The sequence below is a fragment of the Zootoca vivipara genome, chromosome 1, assembly GCF_965207765.1.
Source record: "Zootoca vivipara chromosome 1, rZooViv2.hap1.1, whole genome shotgun sequence".
Classification (NCBI taxonomy): Eukaryota; Metazoa; Chordata; class Lepidosauria; order Squamata; family Lacertidae; genus Zootoca; species Zootoca vivipara.
Window position 1 is genome coordinate 87,820,254 of NC_142582.1, and position 24,975 is coordinate 87,845,228.

General features: G+C 41.7%; 1 protein-coding gene and 1 long non-coding RNA gene across 5 annotated transcripts in view; one reads left to right on the plus strand and one right to left on the minus strand.

Moving 5' to 3' along the window:
- The window catches only part of TMEM229B (transmembrane protein 229B), a 40,491-nt gene extending 34,348 nt beyond the window's left edge, over positions 1–6,143 (plus strand). For all 4 annotated transcript variants that reach the window (XM_035113694.3, XM_035113719.3, XM_035113683.3 and 1 more), the window contains one exon: positions 2,264–6,143. In XM_035113694.3, the coding sequence (XP_034969585.1) occupies positions 2,264–2,794 (531 nt within the window). In that variant the 3' untranslated portion in view covers positions 2,795–6,143. The remainder of the gene's footprint in view (positions 1–2,263) is intronic.
- LOC148687655 (uncharacterized) overlaps positions 1–24,975 on the minus strand; it is a 38,790-nt gene that overhangs the window by 10,247 nt on the left and 3,568 nt on the right. Inside the window, exon 2 of the long non-coding RNA XR_015950042.1 lies at positions 23,647–23,707. This is a non-coding gene — a long non-coding RNA (uncharacterized LOC148687655). The remainder of the gene's footprint in view (positions 1–23,646; positions 23,708–24,975) is intronic.

Consider the following 24,975-nt stretch of genomic DNA (forward strand, 5'->3'; position numbering starts at 1 on the left):
TGATGAAGCAGCAGTGGCTAGTTTTTAACTGTGTTACACAGAGCTATCCAAACCCCTGATCTACTGTGCTGGAGAACAGCAGCATGAGAACCTATATACTTTAGTATAGCTGGGAATAAAGGTTGTTTTTAAACGACAATGACAACCCTACCTCATTGAGTTTAAGTATGCTGTTACCTAGCTTATTCCCAGGTCAATGGAGTAGTTGTGACTTCATCAGTGACAACTCACAGGCCTGAAAAAGTCCAATTAAGAGCTGACTAAGGAGCAGTTCATAGTGTACCATATTCAGGAGTCCTAGGGTTGGGTTTGGGCCTGAAAATGTCTTGGTGTAGGGGCTGAATTTCTTTTTTATATTATTATAAACCAAAGAAAAGGCAGAATGTCAACATAGCACTGGCTTCATCTCACATGGAGAACCATTTGATATCAAGTAGGTATTTGGCCCTGACCCCTGCCCTTCTACCTAAACATGCCTCGTAGCTATAGCAAAAGACACTTCCTCTAATGTGGAAGGAAAAGGTTATGGTACAAGTGAGAGAAATGTATTCTGTATAGGTTGCGTTTGTGTGAACATGTGAACTCAGTTTGTCATAGGGCACTGGTCACCCTGTTCCCACCATTCTCCGCTCTCCCCAAGAAGCAACTCCAGCAATGTGTAACTTTCCCAGAAGAAGAAGCTTTTCTGTAGGACATGGAAATAGTTCTGCATCCAGATGTATCGGGCAGAATACAAAAATGTACTCATGCTACAGACCATGGAAGTTAGTATTGCCACCAGTTCACTTTTCAGGTCCTGAACTTGGCTCCCAAAAGGTGGGGTAAGTCAGTGTGGTGTAGTATAGTATTTGAGAGTATCCGACTAGGACTGAGGTTCACATCCCAATCGGCATGGAGCTTACTGGGTGACATTAAGTCATTATCTTGCAACCTAACTTCATTGGGTGGTTGTGAGGATTAAAACTCAGGGACCATGCATGCCACCTTGAGCTCCTTGGAGAAAATGTGGGCTGCAAATTAAGTCCATCGATAGAACAGACTATAAAACTGGACATGCCTGCTTGTTGAGGTAGATGGAGCAGTAGCTGGCAATTTTCTCAGCTATAGCCAAGCATTGCTATCCCAGGAAGACTTTTGGAGAACACAAGGGATGTGCATTGAGAGTGTAGTATGGCCAGAAGCACTTGGGGAAGTAGCGCTGCATGGGCAGCTAGTTCTGAAGTTCTTGGGTTGTTGTTAATATCCAGATGCCAGAGCACTTTTGGATACAGAAAAACTGCCACCTGTCATTTAACACCAAATCAAGGTTTTGACATTATATCTGAACTGTTTTTTTCCACTCTCCCTTTTTTATTAAATGAACGTCTTAAAATGCCTTTCGGTATCCTTTGTGTCACTTGCCAGTTGTACCTCATACTGGGTTTTTTTTTCTTTCCTCATGTTTCCATTAGTTTTGCACCTTAGTCACTTCTCCAACTTACTCTTTCTGGTAAGCTTCCTGTTTGGATGTAGAGCACCTTGCATCATTTAGCTAAAATTAGTGTGGCATTCTCTCTTCTTATGCCTGCCTTAGCTTGGTCTTGCCTGCTGCTATGAAGAGGTAGAACGTGGGTCACATTTTAAACAAGCTTCATATGCATCCCCTTTTCAGGCTTTCTAGTTGTCTTGACTCCCAGGTACAGCTGAAGTGTGTAGGCAACAGGAATACCACAGCCTAACTTAAATGAGAACTGGGACGTTTGCACATAGACATCTATGTGAAAGTAGGTCCCACCTGCCTGGTGTCTAGTTAACCAAAGACGAAACAAAAGTGAGGCCTGCTTGTGCATGCACAAAAGCCTCAGTCCTCATTAAAGGTACATGCACGGCACAGCTGAGGGAGAATGTGCAGACCCAAGGTTTGCTTCTGTATCGAACTGTGAGAAGACACTTTCTTGGCCACACATGAGTCAACACTATATTACACTGTAATCTGGTTCTGAGCATACTGCAGGAAATTAGGCAAAAACAAGACAGTGCTTCACTAATCAGACAAAAAAGAATAAAAGATATTCCTACTTCCTATTCTGGTTTTGAGCAGGTCACTTTAAAGATTTATGCCACTTTCCTTATCTTATATTATTGATTCACATTTTTGTACTTTGTACCTTTATGCATTATATTATTTTGCTATATCTTTAACCTCCAGTGTGACACGATCTAGTGCTGTTGCCCTTGTTTGCTGAGTCTTTAATCCTTCTCTCCACCCCAAATTGTCTTTCAGAGTTCCTGCTGGGGACTGTGCGGAAGGATGGCGTCTGCAGAACCCCTGACTGCTTTCTCCCGTTGGTACCTCTATGCTATTCATGGTTACTTCTGTGAGGTGATGTTCACAGCTGCTTGGGAGTTTGTGGTCAATTTCAACTGGAAATTCCCAGGTGTCACTAGCGTATGGGCACTCTTCATCTATGGAACTTCCATCCTCATTGTAGAAAATATGTACCTGTACCTGAAGGACAAGTGCAACATCCTAGTGCGCTGCCTGATTTACACCTTGTGGACGTATACTTGGGAGTTCACCACCGGCTTCATCCTGCGCCAGTTTGATGCCTGCCCTTGGGACTATTCACAGTTTGACTTGAACTTCATGGGCCTCATAACCCTGGAATATGCCATTCCATGGTTCTGTGCAGCAGTCATCATGGAACAGTTAGTCATCAAGAACACCCTGCGTTTGCGTTTTGATGAGAATGCTGAACCCGGGTCTCCTACTGCTGCTGTAACCTTGGCCAATGGCCATGTGAAAACTAACTGAACAGTAACTTCAAACTACACCTTGACTAAGTGAATTCTCCTGCCCCTTTCACTGGAGACTTTTGATGATGGCCTCAAAAACAAAACCCCTGCTTCCTGTATGATAAACAAACCTCCTGTGTTTGGAGGCATGCATGAAAAAGTGGAATCAGTAGGTTTTCTATGGATTTTTTGCTCTCTTTTTTGTTTTTTTAAAAGCAACAAGTAGCACTGTCAGCTACCTGTTGGTGAGATAGTTTGACTTGTAACTTATTATGAAAACAGTCATAATACCTGCATTTTACTACATATGGGTGGGTGGGTGGGATGAGAGTAATGCTCATCAACTTTGTACAAATAACAAGTTAGTAAATTGGCACAGACGCCCCATTTAACTTAGTAATTGGCTTATATTCCACTAGGCAATATTCAGGTGCTTGCTTGCAACCAGTACCTCCCATGAGACCCAAGATGCTTCAGGGTCAAGGAAAACTCATTAGCTGTTGAGACAACCCAACAGTGGCAGTCAACTGGGGAGGTGGTTTGCCCTCTTGTGTGCTCCCTCCTAAGGTTTTTTAAAATAATAATAATAATAATAATAATAATAATAATAATAATAATTAATGCACCACAGTGTATGATATTATGGTGCTGGACATCTTCCTGGATTTCTATAAAATTACTTTTTGACTCATCCATCCTGAGGCTCACTAGAGACCTCCCACTCCCAATAGTCTTTTTTTATAAAAATAAAAATAAAAGTCTCTTCTGCTGGATTAATTATATCATTACTGTACAAGTTGCATTTTTGGCCAAAATGGGAGAGAAATGGCTGAAGTCTTCCCTGCCTCCTATCCTTGTTCCTTGTAATAGAACGGAACAGAAGGGCTGCTTCAGCTCCAATTTGCCCCATAATAACCGTTCACGTTACCAGGATCCTCTCTGCCTTCCTCCCCTAAGAATTCTGTCACCAATGATTCCACTGGCAATAATTGTGGACCATTGGCCCAGGTATTGAAGTCTCCATGTGTCTTCTGGATTCATCGGGAAATAGAATTGTGCAAGACACTGTGCAGCGCTCATTTGCTTCTACAGATCTTCGGGAAGCTCTGCCTGATGTTCTTCTCTATGTACTTAACAGCAGTATTAGGGGTACAGTAATCTCTCTTCAGAAAGCTATTTATGAGTAGCTGGAGGTGATATCCCTACTGCCTTATAGTGGAGAGCGCTGAAAAGCCATTCTCCAGGATCTTCCAAATGGATTGTGACCAGTGTAGCTAGGGCGGCAGGCATTCTTGAAACACCTTCCCTAAGGTTGGCTCCCCAGAGATTGCTGAACCACAACCTCCATCATCTCCAGCCCACATGACCAGTAGTCAGAGGTTATGGGGGTTGTAGTTCAACATCTGGGGGACCTGAAGTTGGAGAAGGCTGTTTCAGAGCCTGTGGAAAGTATGAAAGACCCAAGGACAGCTTAAATTAACAAAGCATCCAATAGCCTTAAGAGGAGGGTATGCTGTCACTTGGCCTCCTGGGCAAAAATAAACAAAGAACCAGGTATCATTTGCACTGAATGGAACTGAATTGCACTAGCAATGAGTTGAGCTTGGGATGTCAGTTTCTTTATGTGGCTGCAGTCTTATCTTCTGTTTAGATGAGGCCTGCATTATTTTTTGACTGACCATTGACTGTTTCCTCCATCTGGCAGTCAGTTAACACAGCTGTTGTTTGTTATGTTGAGTTTCATTCTACCACCCAGGATGGGATCTTCATTGTTTTATGAATAAGAATAACTGTAACAGTATCTTGTCTTGTATCTTCGAAGTGTAATTATTTTGTTCTTCCTAATTTTCGCTCAGGTGTGAATCCATTGCGGGCAATGGATCTGCTGGAGCAGTGAAAGCAGAAGCTTATTCAGGTCTGCCATGTTTTAGACAGTGTCTCCTGAAATACTCAGCAAACACACAGAAAGATTAGCGTTCCCGTTTATCATTCATCCATTTTATATTGAATTAAATTGTGTTTTCTCTCTAAGGCAGTGCCATGCAACAATGTGCTGCAATAATGGTCAGCTGAGTGGAAAATAAAATGGAGGAGCAATTTATTGGCTATGGAATCACAATCTTAATCCTTTTTTACAGTGCAACCCTATGCATGTCTCCTCAGAATTAAGCCCAGTTGAGCTTAATGGGGTTTCTTCCCAGGGAAGGGGATATAAGATTCCAGCCTTAATTCATAATTTGATTTGCCATGAAAATAAGCGTTATTCTTGGCATTCCACTTTTCTAATCTGCTGTCCTAAACCACAAAAGAGGAACAGCGAATTGGAAAGATGCTGCATCTTGCTTTTTAAGAAAAGGTTTTTAACAAACTAAAATATATTTTCCTCCAAGTATTCTGTGATGGAGGGAATGGTGCAAACAGGAGATGGGCTACACTTGAATCTTCTGGTAACCACAGTTCAAAGCATTAGATAAGGCTGGACTAGTGGAATATCCTCGCTTTCACTAGTAGTCACTGACTGCTAACATCAGCTGCAACACTGGTTCCTTTACTAACATTACAAAAACACTATAACGGAAGGCTTTTTTATTTTAAAAAGGCAACATCATGGATCTCTTTAGAATATGTAAGGTTTTGGTAGCAATATCTATCCCCTGAATTGGCCAATAGCACAATCCCATGCTCTTTAGAGGGTCTATAATCCCATCCTAAATAAAACAGTTACTTCACGGCTCATCAGTTGTTTTGCTTACACTGAAAAATGGCTTCTAGCCTCTTGCCTATGAACACCCCTTTCACTTGAGCTACATTTTCCCATGAGGCATCAGAACTACGCCTTGAGCTTATTTTATGCTATTTTATTTGGTTCGTACTGTGTAGATGTTTCCCCAAGGGGCTATAATTTTCACACACAAGTGCACTTTATTCGCAGTTTGCACACCAGGAACTGAGCTGGGCATAATAAGTTCCTATTTCCTCATGCAGCATTCACCAGACAACCCACAGACCATATGAGCTTTCCCTGATACTATTCTACAACATCTCAAAGTTGCTGTATGTGTCAGGCCCTGCAGATCTCATTACTCTCTTTCTGAGAAAAGCAACTTGGTTGCAGTCAAGAGTTTTAACTCTTTTGATTTATTTACATTCATTTTGTCTTTCAGTTCCAGTGAAAACTACTGATGCTGTTTTACAGCTTGGGTTGCTTAAACTACACAGCAATGGTGGCTTCATTGCTGAGAACTGTAGCCTAGAAGCTGTGCAGCCGATAAAGCACTGGCAAATAAAACACCCACAGAACTCTCAGTTAAATATTTGCTTGTATGTGTATCCTCCTCAGTAGATTAAAGTTGCCTGTTTGAATTCACCAGCAATAAAAAAACAACTTGTGGTTTGTTGGTTTTGCCCTCTCTTCCTTGTAAGAAGAGGGTGGTTCATGCTTATGTCGTTGGAAATGGTGGGTTATAAATTTGCTCATTGCACTGCATTATACTTGTGTTACGTTGCAGCTTTTCTTACAAAACAGTAAAGAACCCAAACTCAGCTGGTCTATTTCTAGGCATACCATTCATATTTATTTAGGTTATTCAATAGTCATGTCATCTCCCACCAGCCCTAACCAGTGTGACCAAGGATGATGGAAGCTGGTCCAGCAATATCTGGAGGGCTACAGGTTCTTCGCCTCTGCTTTAGCCATTCAGATAGATAGCAAAAGAGTTCCAGCACCACACAGATAAGGGACAAATCTTGCAATGAATGCAAGTGTGTGGCAAAATTAGAAAGCAAGTCATCTAGGAAGCACTTTGTTAGCACTTATCTCCTACTTCTGTACTACTGTGCTCAGAGTTGTGTATGTGTGAGTTTCCTCTTGGTTATTCCAGATGGGCACACTTGGATCTTCTCTAGAGGTCCCCGTCGTCGTCCCTGCCATTCTCTACCTTCTATGTAGAGGGGTGAATAGCGGGTAATAAGCTTGGTAAGAAGTGATTTCCCCTCAATACAATTCCTGTATATAGCAAAGAAAGCCCTGATAATAGAATTTACTTTCTATTCTGCATTATTTTAGCAGAACACATCTGGAACATTGCAACTTTCAAGTGAGATGAAGCCATTTATCTGTTTACTTTATAGTGTGCCTGAACTTCCAGGCAAAGGCAAAACATTTGAGTGGAACACAAGCATGTAATTAAAATTGCTTTCACATCATTGATCTATTATAGACACTGCAGAATAGTCAAATCTGCTTCGTTCATTAGGAAAATGCTAAGAGTCTATGCAACCTACCCAACATAGGTTCCTAAACCTTATTTAAGCTGTTTTTCTGATGTTAAATTTTGATTTCCAAACATGCGGTCTACAAGTACAGGTTCTAATTTTGAAGTCCCCATATAGCTATTAAGTTAAGACAAAAGACCCTGATCCAACTAAAGTTAGTCATGACTATGTCCCATTGAACTGATGGAGCAAGTTAAGCCACAGCAACCTTGAATTCCATTTTTTTTTTAATGTTTAGAGATGCTTTGACCTGTTGCAACGTTCTTGCTATGCAGTTGAAGCTGATACTGTGACGAAAGGAGGCACAAAACAGCATAGCTAGTAGCAAAACCAAATTATTCATTAATAATTACATCTATGATTCCATAAAGGGGGGGGGGTTAGGTGAAATATTAGGAAACGTGGGAGACTGCTTCCCACACAATGACTGGGAACCACAGGAGTGTCCTTGATTGTTCATCTAAAATGAAAATGTAGAAAGAGTATGTATACTTGAATGAAGGAGAAGGTAAACCTGGCCCATGTGAAACTTAACATACCTGCAATCTGTCTCAAAAGGATACATAAGCACATCCATAAGGGTCATATATTTATATATATTTTCCACAATATGTTTCTAAACATGGAAGTTACTAATTTGCATAGGACCCAGCAGCAGTGTAGGTGCTATAGCAAGGTTTTCTTTAATAGGTGAAACCTTGTCACAGAGAAGACGGACAATGTTATGTGGAAGGAAGGACTGAAGCAACGGATTCCTAGCACAATATATTTACAGTATATTTATTGAATGTTGGGAGGGGGGGCAAAGGAAGAACACCTCTCAACTGATTTATCTAGGGGATCCTCCCAGAGCAGCAAATTGGATGTGATGACCTTTGAGATACTTTTCATGTCCATTCAGTAGTAAGTCGATTGAGACCTATGGTGCTTACTACCTGGTAAGGGCATACGATTGTAGCCTGAATTTGCAAAACTAAATGCAAATACTTATACTAAGGTTAGTGTCACAATCATTTATTCCTTTATTTATTTATTGCTTTATAACTTGCTCTATCTACCCAAGGGACTTGGGTGGGTTAAAAATATGCTAATATTTGTTAGTATCCTATCCCATCCCCATATATCCCTACCAAAAACTAGCTGACTAAAAGCACCTTGCACTGTTTCAATGTAAAGTTGCTTCCTAGATTCTTGAAAAGATGAACAGATATTAGTTTTTGCACAGTGAACTGCATCAAATATTTCTGAATGCCAAATTGGAAAGCATTTGAGAGTCAGGAAGAACCCTATGTTACATGGATGTCCAGTGCTGGAATAATTATTTCGAAAAAAGATGCATCCCATTGTCAGGCTTTAAATAACTATTCTAGAGCATGAAACAGTCTAGTTTAGGAGCACCCTTTGAGACGCTCAAGTGAATCATGTTATGTGGTGTAGTGGAACAAAAAGGTTCCTAGCCAAATCTCATTTCTGCCAGGAACACAGTAAATGGCTTTAGATAGACTACTATCATACTGGGCAGACCATCCACAGTGGGGGGATAATAACACTGACCTACTGCTGGAAGGATTACTGATGTAATGCATGCAAAGTCCTTTTGAATACTCTTAAGTGCTATGCCTGTAGTAGATTATTATTATTGAATTGTGGTCTACTATGACCTATTCATTTTAATTCATTCATTTTATTATATTTTCCCCCACTTATGCAGCCATTTATTCATTATTCATTTTCTGCTGACAAAGCACACATAGTTTCAGGATGAAAGCGAGTTTTTAGAGCAGCTTTCACCAATCTGGTACCTTCTGTTGATGCAATGGCTGGGCTGATAGAAGTTATGGTCCAAAACGTTTGGAGGGCAACAATTTGTCAGCAGCCACTTGAGAGTTAAGAACATGCTTGTTGTGAATTCACCTTTTTATGAACCCACCATTTCATATTAAAGACCAATAGCCCAATCCTATGCCTACCTAGCTGAAAACTAGGTTCTTCTCAGTGTACAGTATAAGGCTAGGTTGCATTTGGAGAAGAATTCTGTTCTAGGTGCCAGCTACAACTTCCAATCAGTCTAACTGTTCAATTTTTGTTTGGTATTTACTTGTGAGTCACTCTATAACATACATTCTCTGCACAACAAATAAGTAAACCAACTATTTAAGAGAAATAATAAAATGCAATAAAATAAATACAGTACTAAAAGCCATCAAAAGATAGCATCACAATATAAATTTTAGTAATATTGGACAGTGTTCTCGAAGCTATGAACATGAGTTTGACCAAACTGCGGGAGGCAGTGCAAGACAGGAGTGCCTGGCATGCTCTGGTCCATGGGGTCACGAAGAGTCGGACACGACTAAACGACTAAACAACAACAAATATCAACTAACAAAGCAAGCATGATAATAGGCTCAGTTGGTAGAGCATGAGAGTGTTAATCTCAGGGTCCTGGGTTCAAGCCCCATGGGTGGGCAAAAGATTCCTGCATTGCAGGGTGCTGGACTCGATGACCTTTGTGGTCTCTTCCATCCCTATAATTCTATGGTTGTTAGTATCTTACTGTTAGAGATGTTCCAGGGCATTAGATTTCATTGTTGCTGCGGGACAATGGATTATTTTTCTGTCAATAACTCAAGAAGGAACCAGTCTGGACTTCCAACAACTCCAGCAATATGGAGGATACCAGTTATGTGTGTGTTTCTTGTCTTTTCCTATATGCCAGGGATACCCAGTTTTTCAGCCTTACTTGCATAAACACAGGTTTAGATATTTATACTTATTTAATTTTCCACTGCCACCATTTCCCTAGACCTCCACTGCTGCCTGTTACTCCCGTCATCTAGTCCAAGCTGCCATGGACAATCTACCTCTGTGCCCCAAAGTTTCTCTGGTTCTTCTTTTGGTGGCTTGGACAGTTTAGCTCACACCTGTGTAATCTCCCTCTAGTAAGATCTTTATAAAGAGTAGCTTTGCAGATCAACTCAGTCACTAGTAGGGATGGAAGGATTTGTTAATTTTGCTTCTGTTAGTTTCTCTTTTTTTCAATCTTAAATCCAGTTCTCCACATTTTGCAGCAACATGTGACTTTTTGAATACGTGTGAATTTTTGGACAAGTGTGAATTTTAAAGAAAGTCTGTGCTTTGTTCACATATTGTTCCAGAAGGTGCAGATTTGATAAATGCAGCTTTATATCCAAACTGATTTGAATTCAGACCTTAGCTTTAGACTTTTTCTCTCAGCTTTTCCTCATACCTCTGTCATCAATTTTCTTCTTTTCCAACTCCTCAGAGTGCAGCTAATTTAAAACTGACTGGAACCTCCAGCCAATCAGAGACTGCTGTCCCCCAGACCAATCAGACTGAACTTATCTGATCTAGGCCCTGCCTAATAAAACCTTAAAGTCTTTGTCAGAACTTGTCCCCAAAAAACTACTGCTACACAGGCAACCTCACAGCGGCACAAGGCCTATTTATCGGAGTGGGTTGCCACGGTCACTCTGGGCAGCTTCCAACAAACAATAAAACTACAGTAAAACACCAAACATTAAAAACTTCCCTATAAACCTATACAGCATTTCTCAATAGTATACCAGATGATGATCTTAAGCAAGTGTGAAATGTTCATTTAAATTCTGCAGAACAAAATTTTCATTTCACGCATCTGGATTGTGAATACAACAAGGTTCATTAAAATAAAAGCAAAGTTGTACATTTAAATAATCATAAAATTATTGAAGTGGGTAACTCACCTGACTTCAATAAACTATGCACTCTTGGGATTGAGAAATGGGCACATAACATAAGTTAACTGAGGCCAAATTTATAATTCTTTTTCGCAGCTTTTGATGAATGGCAGAACAATACAAAACCCCTTTGCACTGGACTGGGCTGTATGTGATCAGAAAATTTAGTGATCAGAAAACGGATCTTGCTTACAGAAAAGTGAAAGAGAAAAGGAGTATAATTCGGGGGGGGGGGGCTTTTAGTTCTGGGAGAGGATCAGGAACTTCGCAAATATGGGGGCAGGTGTGCTGCAATTTCTTGTTCCAGCCCAATTAGCAAAATGCATTGGACCAGCACTGGGGGGAGCCATTGGTATATATATCCCCACCTACAAAAAAAGCTTGGTTTGCACAAATAAAACTACTGGTACCATACTTAAGGCACAAAACAACAGGATCTTACTAATTAGTAGATAGATAGATAGATTAGATAGATAGATAATCTTTATTGTCATTGTCCCATACAGAACAACGAAATTGAAAAAAACCTCTACATCAGACATTCAAAACCAACAAGTCTGCTATCCCATCCTGATTAGCCCCCCACAGGCTCTGGTACCCCATAATTAAATACAATATACTCCCATAAAGACTACCTTACACTGCATTTAAAACCACAATCACATTTGGCTAGAAACTGTTTTCAGGTGGCTAGTCCTAGTCTTCATGCAGAAGCTGAAAGAGATCATTTCCAGGGTGCGCACTATCCTGCGCTATCTCTGCAGCTTTCTTATGGCACCTGGAAGCACAGATTTGATCCAAGGTGGGAAGAGTGCACCCAGTTATTCTCTCTGCAGTCTTTACAACCCTGGACAGCATTGTTTTTCCCCTGGCCATGCAACTCCCGAACCATACACACAGACCATAAGTTAATACACTCTCAACAGTACAATGGTAAAATGCTGTCAACAGGTCCTTTGAGAGAATATTTTTCTGGAGAATTCTCAGAAAGTATAACCTCTGCTGTGCTCACTTCATCAGGTCTTTGCTGTTTCTCCCCAGGTTAGGTCATCTCTCAACTCCATTCCCAGAAATCGAAATCGAAACACCGAAACCTGTTCCACGCATTCCCCCTCAATAATAAGTGGCTGAATATTCAATTTACATTTCCTAATGTCCACAATAATCTCTTTTGTTTTCCTTAAGTTAAGGAGTAAGTTGTTTTTTCCTGCACCACTCCCCCAACTGCTCAACTTCCTTCCTATAGGCCACTTCCCCCTCTTCAGCCATGATTAAACCAACCACCGTTGTATCCTCTGCAAACTTAATGATCTTATTACTGGGGTATTTGGGGGCACAGTCAGCATACTCAACAGTAGCGGGAGTATACTCAACAGTATCTGTTTTAAATGCATCATGGGATACACAGTGCTTCTGGAATTTAGCCACAAGATGCTTTAATTTAATTTCTGACACAATCTTAAATATGGCGGACAGTGTTTTTGAACTGAGAATTGTCAAATTGCAAGTCAGTTATCATGCTTTTTTCAAGTCTTCCTTTTAAAAGTTCCAAGCCAGTAGAATATGCAGCCACTACCCATTCTTCTGTGTGCCCCTTTGCCCACTTTCCCCCTCACCCACCGCAAGGGGGAAAAACGACAATTCTGCTTGTTGCGGCCATGAGACGGGAGGGAGAGCAAGCAGACTGGTACAGGAACATAATAATAATAAATTAATTTTTATTTATACTCTGCCCTCCCCAGTCAAAACCGGGCTCAGGGCGCCTAACACCAATAAAATTACTATAAGACATAAAAGAAAAGAAAATTAATTAAAATACAGATTAAAATACAATATTAAAATTTAAAATGCAGCCTCATTTTAAGTAGTCCATAAATCAAAACCATGAGAGAGGAAAACACAGGGGTCAGACTGAATCCAACCCAAAGGCCAGGCGGAACAGCTCTGTCTTGCGGGCCCTGCGGAAAGATGACAAATCCCACAGGGCACTGGTCTCCTGTGAAAGAGCGTTCCACCAAGTCGGGGCCAGTACTGAAAAGGCCCTGGCCCTAGTCGAGACCAATCTAACCACCATATGGCTTGGGATCTCCAGAATGTTGTTATTTGTGGACCTTAAGGTCCTCCGCGGGGCATACCAGGAGAGGCCGTAGGTAGGTGGGTCCTAAGCTGCATAGGGCTTTAAAGGTCAAAACCAGCACCTTAAACATGACAGAAGGTATAATGGCTGCATACTTTGCCATGGTCTTAGAACATGTAGGAAAAAGCAGCACCTTCAGGATGCCATATGGCAATAATATTTAGTTGAAGTGTAAAATATTCAGACCCAGATTGGGCCAAAGGACCTAATGGTTAGAGACCATTGAGCCTGACCTGGGAGCCCTGTAGAACTGGCAGTGGCTCGCTACCAATTGAACTACAGAGGCTACTGGTCTAAGGGAGAAACTGTAGGCAATTTCAATCAGGCAACTTTCATAACTGTCCATAATCTTCCTGGCCTGGGAAGCCAAATGATATTTCAGGGCTCAGGTGTACATCATTTTGGTGTAAGTGTTGGCAATACCTTGTTGGATAACATGAAAGACTCAAGTGTTCACATGGCTAATGTTGAGCAACATCCTATCTTGACGGCCATCTGTGAGGAAAACTCTGGTGATGCTGGAGTGAACTTTGACCAGAGCTGTCATAACTGTATAGATTGCCCTCCAGCTAGCTGTGGAATCTCAGGGGTTGTCATGGTTAGACTATGGTGTTTGTTGGCTGCCTTGTCAGCATGGTTACTGGGGACAGAACAATTATGCTGTCATGCTGCTTGCACCGGTTTTTCAGCAATTTTCCCAATCTGCTTTTTCAGTGTCCTATTGGATGAGCATAGGATCACAACTATTTTATGGCACTGTCAGCCATAAAATGCTTAATGCTCAATGTTCTGCCTCTGATCATAGGATAGGTCTGCTTGCCTGATGACCTCACTTTTCCAGTCTTCCCTTTTGGCCAAACCTGGAAGAAGTATCTTTTCTGTGAACAGCAAACCTGAACAGAATGCTGTTCTTATGCTTGCTCCATTACTGAACCAGGTGATCAACTTTAGTGGAACCTATAATTAGACTAAAAATCCTGCTTCCATCTTTTTATTCTTTTTCTCCCCGAGGAAGAACTGTCACATTCAAAACGCCCTGGGAATTTTCCTTTGCAATTAAACTTTGTCTGCACCTATTTGGCTTCTGCATTCAATATCTATCCATCTCCTCTTTCAAGTGAGGCAAGGCAGAAGCCATGATGGGACCTGTACTGATTGGCACATATGCTTTTACATTTGTGGCTTTTACTTCTTCCATTTAAAAATGTCAGCTTGTTTTTAAAATAGAAACTTTTTAAAAAACTTAGTCACAAGTGGACCGCTGTTGCCCATCTCTACCCCTTCCAAGTGACTAGGAGGTCTGGCACAGTTTCTCAAAAAGGGATCCTCCTCTCCCCTCCACCCAAAGACCTTTCTGCTAAGCCATCAGGCAGTTTTCTCTACATTTCATTCCACCAACTGTAAAAAGGGAGTTATAGAGACATATCATTCGAGTATGAGTTGTAGGATATGAGATTTACTGGTATTTCAGTTCAAAGTTCACAGTAAGACAAAATGTGAGAGGATTCCTCTGAAAGTCTGAGATAGTGGGGAGCCTGTGCCAGCCAGAGCAAACATTATGGAAGTTTCTTATATATGAATAGGTTAAAAATTGTGTGATGAAAAAACCTAGGCATACACCAATGGGCAACCTAACTGGCTCTGGGTACTTGCCAAATAAAAATCAATTTATGCTACTACTACTACTACTACTACTATTTTTATACCCCGCCCATCTGGCTGGGTTTCCCCCAGCCACTCTTGGCGGCTCCCAACTGAATGTTAAAAACACAATACAGCATTAAACATTAAAAACTTCCCTAAACAGGGCTGCCTTCAGATGTCTTTTAAAAGTAAGATAGTTTCCTCAATTTCCTCTACAAAAAGGAGGCTGATCAACACCACATTCATTCAATACCACGTTCATTCATTCATTTCTCTTATTCTCAGTTGAGGAATATTATTTATTTATTTATTTATTTATACCCCACCCATCTGGCTGGGTTTCCCGCACCACTCTGGGCGGCTTCCAACAAAGATTAAAATACATTAAAATATCACAGATTAAAAACTTCCCTTTAGGTGTTTTCTAAATGTCAGGTAGTTATTTATCTCCTTGACCTCCGATGGGAGGGCGTTCCACAGGGCGGGCGCCACTACCGAGAAGGGCCTCTGCTCTGTCTGGTTCCCTGTAACTTCGCTTCTCGCAGGAGGGAGGGAACTGCCAGAAGGCCCTTGGAGCTGGACCTATTGACTACAGTGGCAGGAGCAACATCAATGTGGCTGAAAGTCAGATGTTTTCAACTAAGGAGATAGTTGCCAGCAAGTGTTAAAGAGTGTTTTGGTGCTAACTTGCATCCTAAAGTTCTCTATTAGTAACATGAAGAATATTGGAATACAGTAGTAAACCCGTGCAAATGTCAGAGTACTACTTGCCTGGATGTAGTAAATATTATTAGATAATCTACGGAATGTTATGTCACGGAAATGCTGTTTGGATAGTGTTTACTTAAAGCGTTTTTGTTTTGTTTTTTAACAAAGAAACCTAAAATCAAGAATACACTGATATGCAGTATTCCAGTCAAAGACTGGAAGCCAAGAAAGCTTTTCACAATGCATTAAAGGAAAATAACATCATGAAGCTGTGCATGAAGTCCATGCATCAGCATGTACTTTTTTTTTTTAAACATACTTTTTATTAATTTTACAAAATACAAAAAAACAAAAAAACGGTACATACTTAAACCCCTTTTCCACCTCCTTCCTACCCACCCACATGGGTCCTCCCCTGCCACAGAAGTATCCCATGTTTGTGAACAGTCAGAAATGGTCCATTTTATGCTTGGATTAGCATGTACTTTTTCAGCACCTGTCCTCTTGTTTGCTAGCAGCAGCATTATAACAGTGCCCATAAATGGTACAGGAGTCAATAAAGGACAACAAGGTTATCTCAGTAGAATATTCCATAGGAAGAGCAGAGCTGCAAAAAATTATTTCAACACCCACTATTTTCTTGAAACTCGTGGAGTTGCAACAAGTGCACTTCAGTAGTGACCATGGACATGCTTTTCTCTATAGACACTGGCTCGATTCGTGCATAATAAATCAAGGACTTTGGCTTAATAAATAACATCCTGAATCCTATTTTGTGCCTCCCTATTGTACTACCAACCTTACTATATGCTTGTGAAACATGGACCACTTATAAACGCCATCTCCAACTCCTCGAAAGATTCCATCAACGGTGTTTCCGAAAAATTTTACACATCACTTGGGAAGACAGGCAAACTAATATCGGTGTACTGGAAGAAGCAAAAATCGCCAGTGTTGAAGCAATGATTCTTCAACATCAACTTCGTTGGACTGGGCATGTTGTGCAGATGCCTGATTATTGTCTTCCAAAGCAACTACTCTATTCCGAAATTAAAAATGGAAAGTGTAATGCTGGCGGTCAACAAAGGAGGTTTAAAGACTGTCTCAAGGTAAATCTAAAAAAATATAGTATAAACACTGACAACTGGGAAACACTGGCCTGTGAGCGCTCCAGTTGAAGAACAGCCTTTACCAAAGGTGTCATGGGCTTTGAAGACACTTGAACTCAGGACGCAAGGGGGAAACGTGCTAAGAGGAAGGCACGCTTGGCAAATCCACACCATGATCAACTCCCGCCTGGAAACCAATGTCCCCACTGTGGAAGGACGCGATAGATTCAAAAATAGATTCAATAGTTTAGTACCATGGAATTTGAGATAGATTTGTCTCAGCCTTTCACAGATTAGTTTGTATGATTAGACCCCTTAACTCTGAGGCAAAAGGGAAGTGAGAAAGCAAATGCCAATGTCATAAGTCCATACACCCATGTTCCTGTCCAGATAAGGTAAACGTTTAATAATGAAACCCATGGATGTCTGCTCTCAAAGCCAGGTGAATAAACATAGATAGCTGAACATAGTATACACTCACTCCTATCCTCCCAATATAACTTTATGGGATATTTTAAAAAATCTCCCACCATGCCTAAAACTAGAAGAAAAATGTTATTTAATAGTATAGCTGTAGTTTAATAAATACTGCAGGAACACAAAGCAGCAAGTGGATCTTCTGTTTTACAGCAACTCTTCTTCAATACTTCTTTCCCTTTCAAGCAGGCCCTTTTGGTGAAGGGGGAATATGTCTAACACATAGAGGAGGCCACATCAACCTGAAAAAAGTACAGTCTGAGAAAGAAGGGTGTGTTTCGTGGGGGAAGGGGAAGATTCAGCCAATTACCATCTCAGGTGGCAATCCCACCCACACACCTGGGAGTAAGTCTCTCTGAATTCTGAATAGAGACGCATAAGTTTGCACTACCTGACTCTTTCAAAGGTTCTGCTTTCAATGTGTTCTAGCAGGAAATATGGCAGCAGTTTGATGATTTAGAAAAAACAATTGTAACTTTTGATCTCTGTTTGACTTAGGTAGGAATGTGTATAAAGCTGGAACTGATCAACAAAGTGACTTTGGTTCATCTAGCTCAGGCATCCCCAAACTTCGGCCCTCCAGATGTTTTGGACTACAATCCCCATCATCCCTGACCACTGGTCCTTTTAGCTAGGGATCATGGGAGTTGTAGGCCAAAACATCTGGAGGGCCGCAGTTTGGGGATGCCTGATCTAGCTTAATTCTAAACACATAGAAATTAACTTCACTGAAAAACTTCAATTTCTCCTCTGTTAGCATATGGTATTGCACAAAATACACAACCGCAGATTTCCAGAGCAGAAGTTAAAACCCTTATAGGAAAACAAAGATTATATTATTTTTCTGGCTATAGGACTGAGAACAAGAAGGATTAAGAGAAAGCTGTTTGACTACAAAAAATGGCTTCATATTCCACACCCAATATTTATTGTGGCTTTGCAAACTTCAAGATGACCATGCCCTCCTTCAGTAGAAATTAGCTGTGGGACAGAATGGGAGATGCAATAATGCATCTGGTTACGAACGCTTCAGGTTATGAGCTCCGCTAACCTGGAAGTAGCTGCTCCTGGTTGTGAACTTTGCCCCAGGATGCGAATGGGATGCACAGCGGGAGGCCCCATTAGTGCAAGCGCACCTCAGGATAAGAATGGTTTCAGCTTAAGAACGGACCTACAGAACGAATTAAGTTCGTAACTAGCGGTACCACTGTAGCTGCTAGGCCCATGTTTCTATTTCAAGTTGGATACTAACATTAAGTCCAAAGGCATATAGTAGGCAAAAAAGATTGGTGCCAGGAATTGTCAGGCGGCATTTTTCCTGACTGCATCTTCAGTGGTGTTTCCCTTCAACCTCCACCTACCAGGCAACAGCTCCCACTGATGTCCTCTGAGGCAAGGGAATGGGGCCAAGCAGCTGGAACTTGCTTGGTCAATGACAGAGGTAAGACTTGACTCATGTATCAGTTAGTAAGCTATTCCCTTGGGTAAATTGTAGCTCAGTGGCAGAGCATACATTTTGCATGCATAGGTTTTCCCAGGTTCAATCCATTACATCTCCAGGATAGACTGGGGAAGATCCCTCTTTGAAATCCAGGAAAGCTGCTGCCAATCAGTGAGGACACTACTATAGAGCTACATGGATCAATGGTCTAAGGTAGCTTTCCCTAACCTGGTAAAGGTAAAGGGACCCCTGACCATTAGGTCCAGTCATGACCGACTCTGGGGTTGCGCGCTCATCTCGCATTATTGGCTGAGGGAGCCGGCGTATAGCTTCCAGGTCATGTGGCCAGCATGACAAAGCCGCTTCTGGCAAACCAGAGCAGCACATGGAAACGCTGTTTACCTTCCCGCTGTAGCGGTTCCTATTTATCTACTTGCATTTTGACGTGCTTTCGAACTGCTAGGTTGGCAGGAGCTGGGACCAAGCAACGGGAGCTCACCCCGTCACAGGGATTCGAACCGCCGACCTTCTGATCGGCAAGCCCTAGGCTCAGTGGTTTAACCACAGCGCCACCTGGGTCCCCTATATGGACTACAACTCCTATGAACATGAGCCAGAACCTATCCAGGGGGCAGGAGGTTGGATACATAGCTGTCAAGTTTTCCCTTTTCTCACGAGGAAGCCTATTCAACATAAGGGAATTTCCCTTTAAAAAGGGAGAACTTGACAGCTATGGTTGGATAACAGATCAGCTTCTTTTGTTCCTAATAAAAATATTTAGTGAGCCTTCTGCATCATGACATACATATCATTAGGTCACTTTATGGAGAGAATAAGGGCCACAGCAATGCCCTGTATGCATTAAATATACTTATTAAAATGCAGGGATAAAATGAGTACGTTCTTATGTTCTCAGTCCTGGATTGAGAACTTTTTGTTCCAAGATAATCTGCTGAGTAAAGTGTGCAGTTTCTCTGTCAAGGGCACCTCAATAGTCAGATCTCATATGGAGATAAACACATGGACTGTGAGTCTACTTTACTGTTGAAGGCCACGAGGAAACCCTGTTTTGTTACAGAGTCAGTAGTTCTAGATCAGCTGACTCTCTGCCTTTTTCCTCCTCTGGTGCAATTTCCGCAGAAGTACTTAGCTTGCTTCTTCTTTTTAGTGATAGAAAAGATGCAAGACTGCAGCTGAGGGAAGCAAGCATAACTTTGGAGAGGATGTCTTGGATAATGGATTAAAATGTAGTTTGATTTATTGGGTCATTATGAAACAAATGTCTTCTAATGGATTTTGTTTATTTTAATTTTCTTTCCAATATGTGTAACTACTTTTCTGCCAAAAAAAGCATCCAAATTGATGCACAGCATAATAATTAAACCACAATGCAATGTACATTTTTAAAAAATCCATAAAACAACATAAAACATAAATAAATAATACTAAAATACTAGGCGGCAGGAAGAAATAGCACTCATCAAATAAATGACAGATTAGATAATTTTCTAAGGGCATGGTCTTATTCTTTATATCCTGGCAAAGGTCACCACACAGGGCAAACAAGGCAGTTTCTGCAGAAAAACCTTAAATCCGATCAAAATTTATTGAATAAATTCAAAAAATCCAATAGCACCTAGACTTGGCAGATGCTTTGCCTAGGAAAGAAAGACTAGCTACCTGCTGAAAGTTGCTAACCTTTTTCAAGTCCAATATAGTTTTTTGTTTCAGGAACAGTTTTACTACAGCCTTTTTAAAGATAGCTGGGACTGCCCTGCGTCTCATTTACCAGACCCAACTAGATACTCCCTCCCTGCTAGATGCAGTAAGTCAGGGGTCCCCAGACTTACCCGCCTTTGGGCCAGTGCCCACCGCGCTGATCGCGTGGCGGGCCGGAGGGTGGGGGAGTGTGCACGCAGTGGGCCGGAGGGCGGGGGAGTGTGCGCCTGTGCGCATGCGCACAAAAATTTACTGGCGCGCTTCCAGGCCGAAAAAAATCGCCGAACATTGTTTGTGCGCATGCGTATGCACCTCCCCCGACCCGGAAGTGCACCTCCCCCGACCCGGAAGTGCACCGGAAATGACCTCTTCTGGGTCGGGAGAGGCCCATACGCATGCGCAGAAATGATTTTCGACGCTTTTTTTCAGATCTGGAAGTGCGCCGCCGCGCAGTGCGCCATGAGAGTAGATGGCGGCAGCGGGCGGCGGGGGTTGTCGCGGGCCGGATTGGGAGGCCAATTGGGCCGCATCTGGCCCGCGGGCCGTAGTCTGGGGACCCCTGCAGTAAGTCCAGAGTGGCAAGGATCAGGAATACAGGTTGGTTGAACTTAGCCAAGTGCCTTGTCCATGTCCTCAGGCCTTTATAACTGAACGTCATCCAACAAACTTGGACCAGATGGTGTCCTGGATACAGTGGTACCTCGCAAGACGAATGCCCTGAAAGACTAATTTTTCGCAAGACGAATGCGTCTTGTGATTTGATGGTGACTTGCAAGACAAATTCGTTTTGCAAAAAATTCGTCTTGCAAATCGCAGTTTCCCATAGGAATGCATTGAAATTTAATTAATGCGTTCCTATTGGCAAAAAATAATAATCAATGCATTCCTATGAGAAACCGCGATTCACAAGACAAATTTTTCACAAAACGAATTGACTCGCGGAACGAATTAAATTCGTCTTGCGAGGCACCACTGTACCTCTATTTAGATTTTCTACTGTGTCTGATTGTTAAGAGTCCCCCAGCCACTGTGAAGACATAATGCTGGCAAGGGAAGATGCTTCTGTGCTACCATCATAGCCACAGAGTAGCCTCGATAGTAGGCTAACTTGTATTCATTCCAGTCATGTCAGCTCATCAGGCAAATGTATTTCACCTTATATATTCAGGACAATGGATTGGGAAGTGGGCAGCAGAAAAATATTTATAGCTCCAAGTAATAGATTATTATTATTAATAATAGTTTTTATTTTGGTATGAGCTTTCGTGTGCATGCACACGAAAGCTCATACCAAAATAAAAACTTAGTTGGTCTTTAAGGTGCTACTGAAGGAATTTTTAAATTTTGTTTCGACTCAGACCAACACGGCTACCTACCTGTAACTATTAATAATAGTAATAGTTATAATCTACTGTATATGATGGTTGCAACTAATGGCAGATCTGTCTAAATACAATTTGCCTGATACACTCCATCAGGGCCCTTTGCTCCTGTACCAAAGCACAGCAATTTGCAATGCAATAAAACCATGCCTGTCTCAAGGGCCAATTCACAAACTGGTGTTATTTTCAATATGTGCAGACCACTTTTTCCCCTGCCTGAACTGAGTATTTATGCAGCAAACTAGTACAGTACTGTGAAGCAGCTGCTATGGATATAAATTACCCTGGCCTTTGACACCAATCTACTCTATTTTATAATTACTCCACCCTATTCTGTTTATTGTCATCTGTTTCAAATGCTTTTAATATTGCATTTTAAATTGTTGTAAACCACCCTGAGCCTTCCAAGTGGAGATGCAAGAATTAAACTTGGGGTTGCTTTAATGCAAAACAAGTGCTTGACCACTCAGCTATGGCTCCTCTTCTTGATTTAAATATGAGTGTTGGTGGATCAATTAGTTAGTTAACTGATAAAATCTACATTAAATTCCATATGAGAGAATATGGTTTCTTAACATTGGGTAATGGTCTTAGCTATTTGGGTTCATAGTAGTTGATTCACACAGCTGGTTTCCAATGCTTACATTCGATTCAAGGAAAATTTCAATGATGATGATGGTGATACCCAACTAGTGTCTATGTCAGAGAGAAGACATACATAGCTGCCAAGTTATCCCTTTTTTTAAGGGATTTTCCCTTATGCTGAATAGGCTTCCTCGCGAGAAAAGGGAAAACTTGGCAGCTATGAAGACATAAGGCAAATCTACATTACATGTGCCTCCAATGGGCACACGCAGATGGCAAAAGCAACACTGATCATTAAATCAGAAAAGTTATGAGCTCAGTTAATATTTTTCCTTAGTGTACGTAAGACTTCTGAGGCTGAAAGTACAGTACTTCACTTCACTACTGAAAGTGAGTTTACCGTATATTCTCCCTCTGCATAAAATGTTTTCTGCTCTTCTCTGTGGTTCATTTATTGAATTATGTACCACTGCCATCTCCTGGCCATATGTTTATTGCGCGTTCAGATTTATGTTAAGATATTTCTAAGCAATACTGTATGTATTAATTGAAGACTATTTCCAATTCAGTTCTGGCCACTTAAAACAGACCAGACAAGATTCTGTACACTTCACATACATTTAAACCATTCCATTAACTAACAGAAAGTATCTCTTTCAATGCTGTTTCACACCATTAAATGCCCTCAGCAGAGGTCCCTCTCATGAAGAAACTTGTGTAAAACTTATAGACACACATATGCCCATTTTTCACTGGATGTTCAGACCTTCCAAGTATCCCTATTTTCCAGGGACAGTCCCAGATTTACAGAAGCCATCTCAGTTTCTGATTTGATCCTGGAATGTCCCATTTTTCCTTAGGATGTCCCTATTTTCCTCAAAGAAATGTTGGAGGGTATTGTTGTTTAGGGGGAAAGGTGGCACTCACTAGACTGCTGTTGATCTCCAGTCACTCTACAATGGCTAAACTTGCTGCCTACAAAGGGCTCACAATCAGGGCATAAAGGCAATTGTCTTTCCTATGCTAATTATTTCCCACCAATACTATGTGTGTGTGTGTGTGTGTGTGTGTGTGTGTGTGTGTGTTCTAGGTATAATAATGCTTTCTCCAGTTTAGCCAGAACAGATGTTGGGCTAACTGGACTGTAATTTCCTGGCTTCCCTTCTAAAAAATAATAATAATCAGTTTTTACATTGGCTGCTTTGCAACTTTCCTTTAAGGAGGCCTATTTTATCAAGAACAGAGTTGCATATTCTTGTCAACAGTAATGAAATTTTACAGTACAGTACTCTCAAATGTATTCCATTTGGACCCAGTGACTTGTTAATTTTCATCGACACTTTACTATTTTAAACCCTTTTCAACTAACAGCACATTGCAGGTCTATTTTAGAAGTGACTGCCACAGACAGATAAGTGCTGTTTCCCCTTTAACCAAGAGAAGGGAAACAAATAGGATCTTGGAAAACAATCCTCTTAAAGGAGTCAAGGCTAAATGTAGAATAATCCCAAAGACTTCTTGTTTTATCCTGTTGGGCTTCAGCTGAAAAGCATGCAGACTCATCCTCTCTGCAAGAGGTCCCTGCTTTATAGCTCAGAAATCAGCTGCCCTGCTTACTTATCCAACAGTGGCAGATTTGTTGGTGCATGTGTACCTCCAGATGTTGCTGAACTCCAGCTCCCATCATATCTGTCCATTGGCTATTCTGGCTGAGGCTGGAAGAAGTTGGAAGAAGAAGAAGAGTTTGGATTTGATATCCCGCTTTATCACTACCTGAAGGAGTCTCAAAGCGGCTAACCTTCAAAGAAGTGTGACTAGCCCAAGGTCACCCAGCAGCTGCATGTGGAGGAGCGGAGACATGAACCGGGTTCACCAGATTACGAGTCTACTACTCTTAACCACTGCACCACACTGGAGACCAACAACTGGAGGGCCACAGGTTCCAGATCCCTCCCCTAAGAGCTTATAGTATTCTGAAGAGGGTGCTGGCATGCATTCCACCCAGGATGCTGTTAGCTTTGCAAGGCACCAGATCCATTTGGAGTAAAAGTCCTTGAAGAAGTTACTAGGACTGGGGGGAAATGCTTCCTCCAATCCTAATTAAGTCTCCCACAGGACTCTTTCCATTGTGAAGACAGTAGAATCCCTAACAGCATGAAGTATCCTGGAATGCTGTGTGTATGAAACTATGTTTAGGTGCTAAGCGCTACGAAATGCACATTCTTTGGGCCCAATTTTCCCCATTTAACTCTCCATTAAACATAGGAAAGAGAAGGTTAAACGAAACTCTTTCCAAGCTCTACTCTCAAGTTTGAGCTCACCTACATCTGAATTCTATGAGAATTGCCCTACGGTGCTAGATAGCTAAGGTTCAGGGATAGGTGAGCAGGAAATTATTTATCTAGTTCAGAACAGTTTTACATGGCGGTGCTATAGAAGGGAATTTCCCAATTTGCTCCCTCCCCCTGGATGTCAGGGAGGGTGTCAGGAGCAGGTCAGTAATAACTCACATAGTGTCAGTGAAGTTAACTCTATTTGTTCAAAGAAACAAAACAGCTTGGGAGGCCAGGCCTAGTGAACACAGCAACTTTCTCCAGTACGGTAGATCTTGCCCCAATGAGGCAGTTGTGAGGACTACAGGTCTCCACCTTCCTCTCTGGGTCTCCTCCTACCCTGGTTCCTTCCCAAGCAATCTGAGGCTCCTTCATATTGTCTGTATTTCTCTGCCCTCTTCATACCTATTTGGGTTCTGGGAGACCAGGGGGAAGGGGAGCTGCCTATTGCAGGAGGTGGAGATAGCCTGGTTTCCTCACCAACCTGTCTGCCTCCTGGCCTCCCGCCTCTCCTGCATCAGCTTCTACCTCTGATTCTGGACTGCTCTCTGCCCTAGCCTCTTCCTGCTCACTAAACCCTGTTACCTCTTCAGCTTTTGGCACCCCTTCCTCCCAGTCTGCTCCTTCTTCTTTCTCTGACCACTCATTGT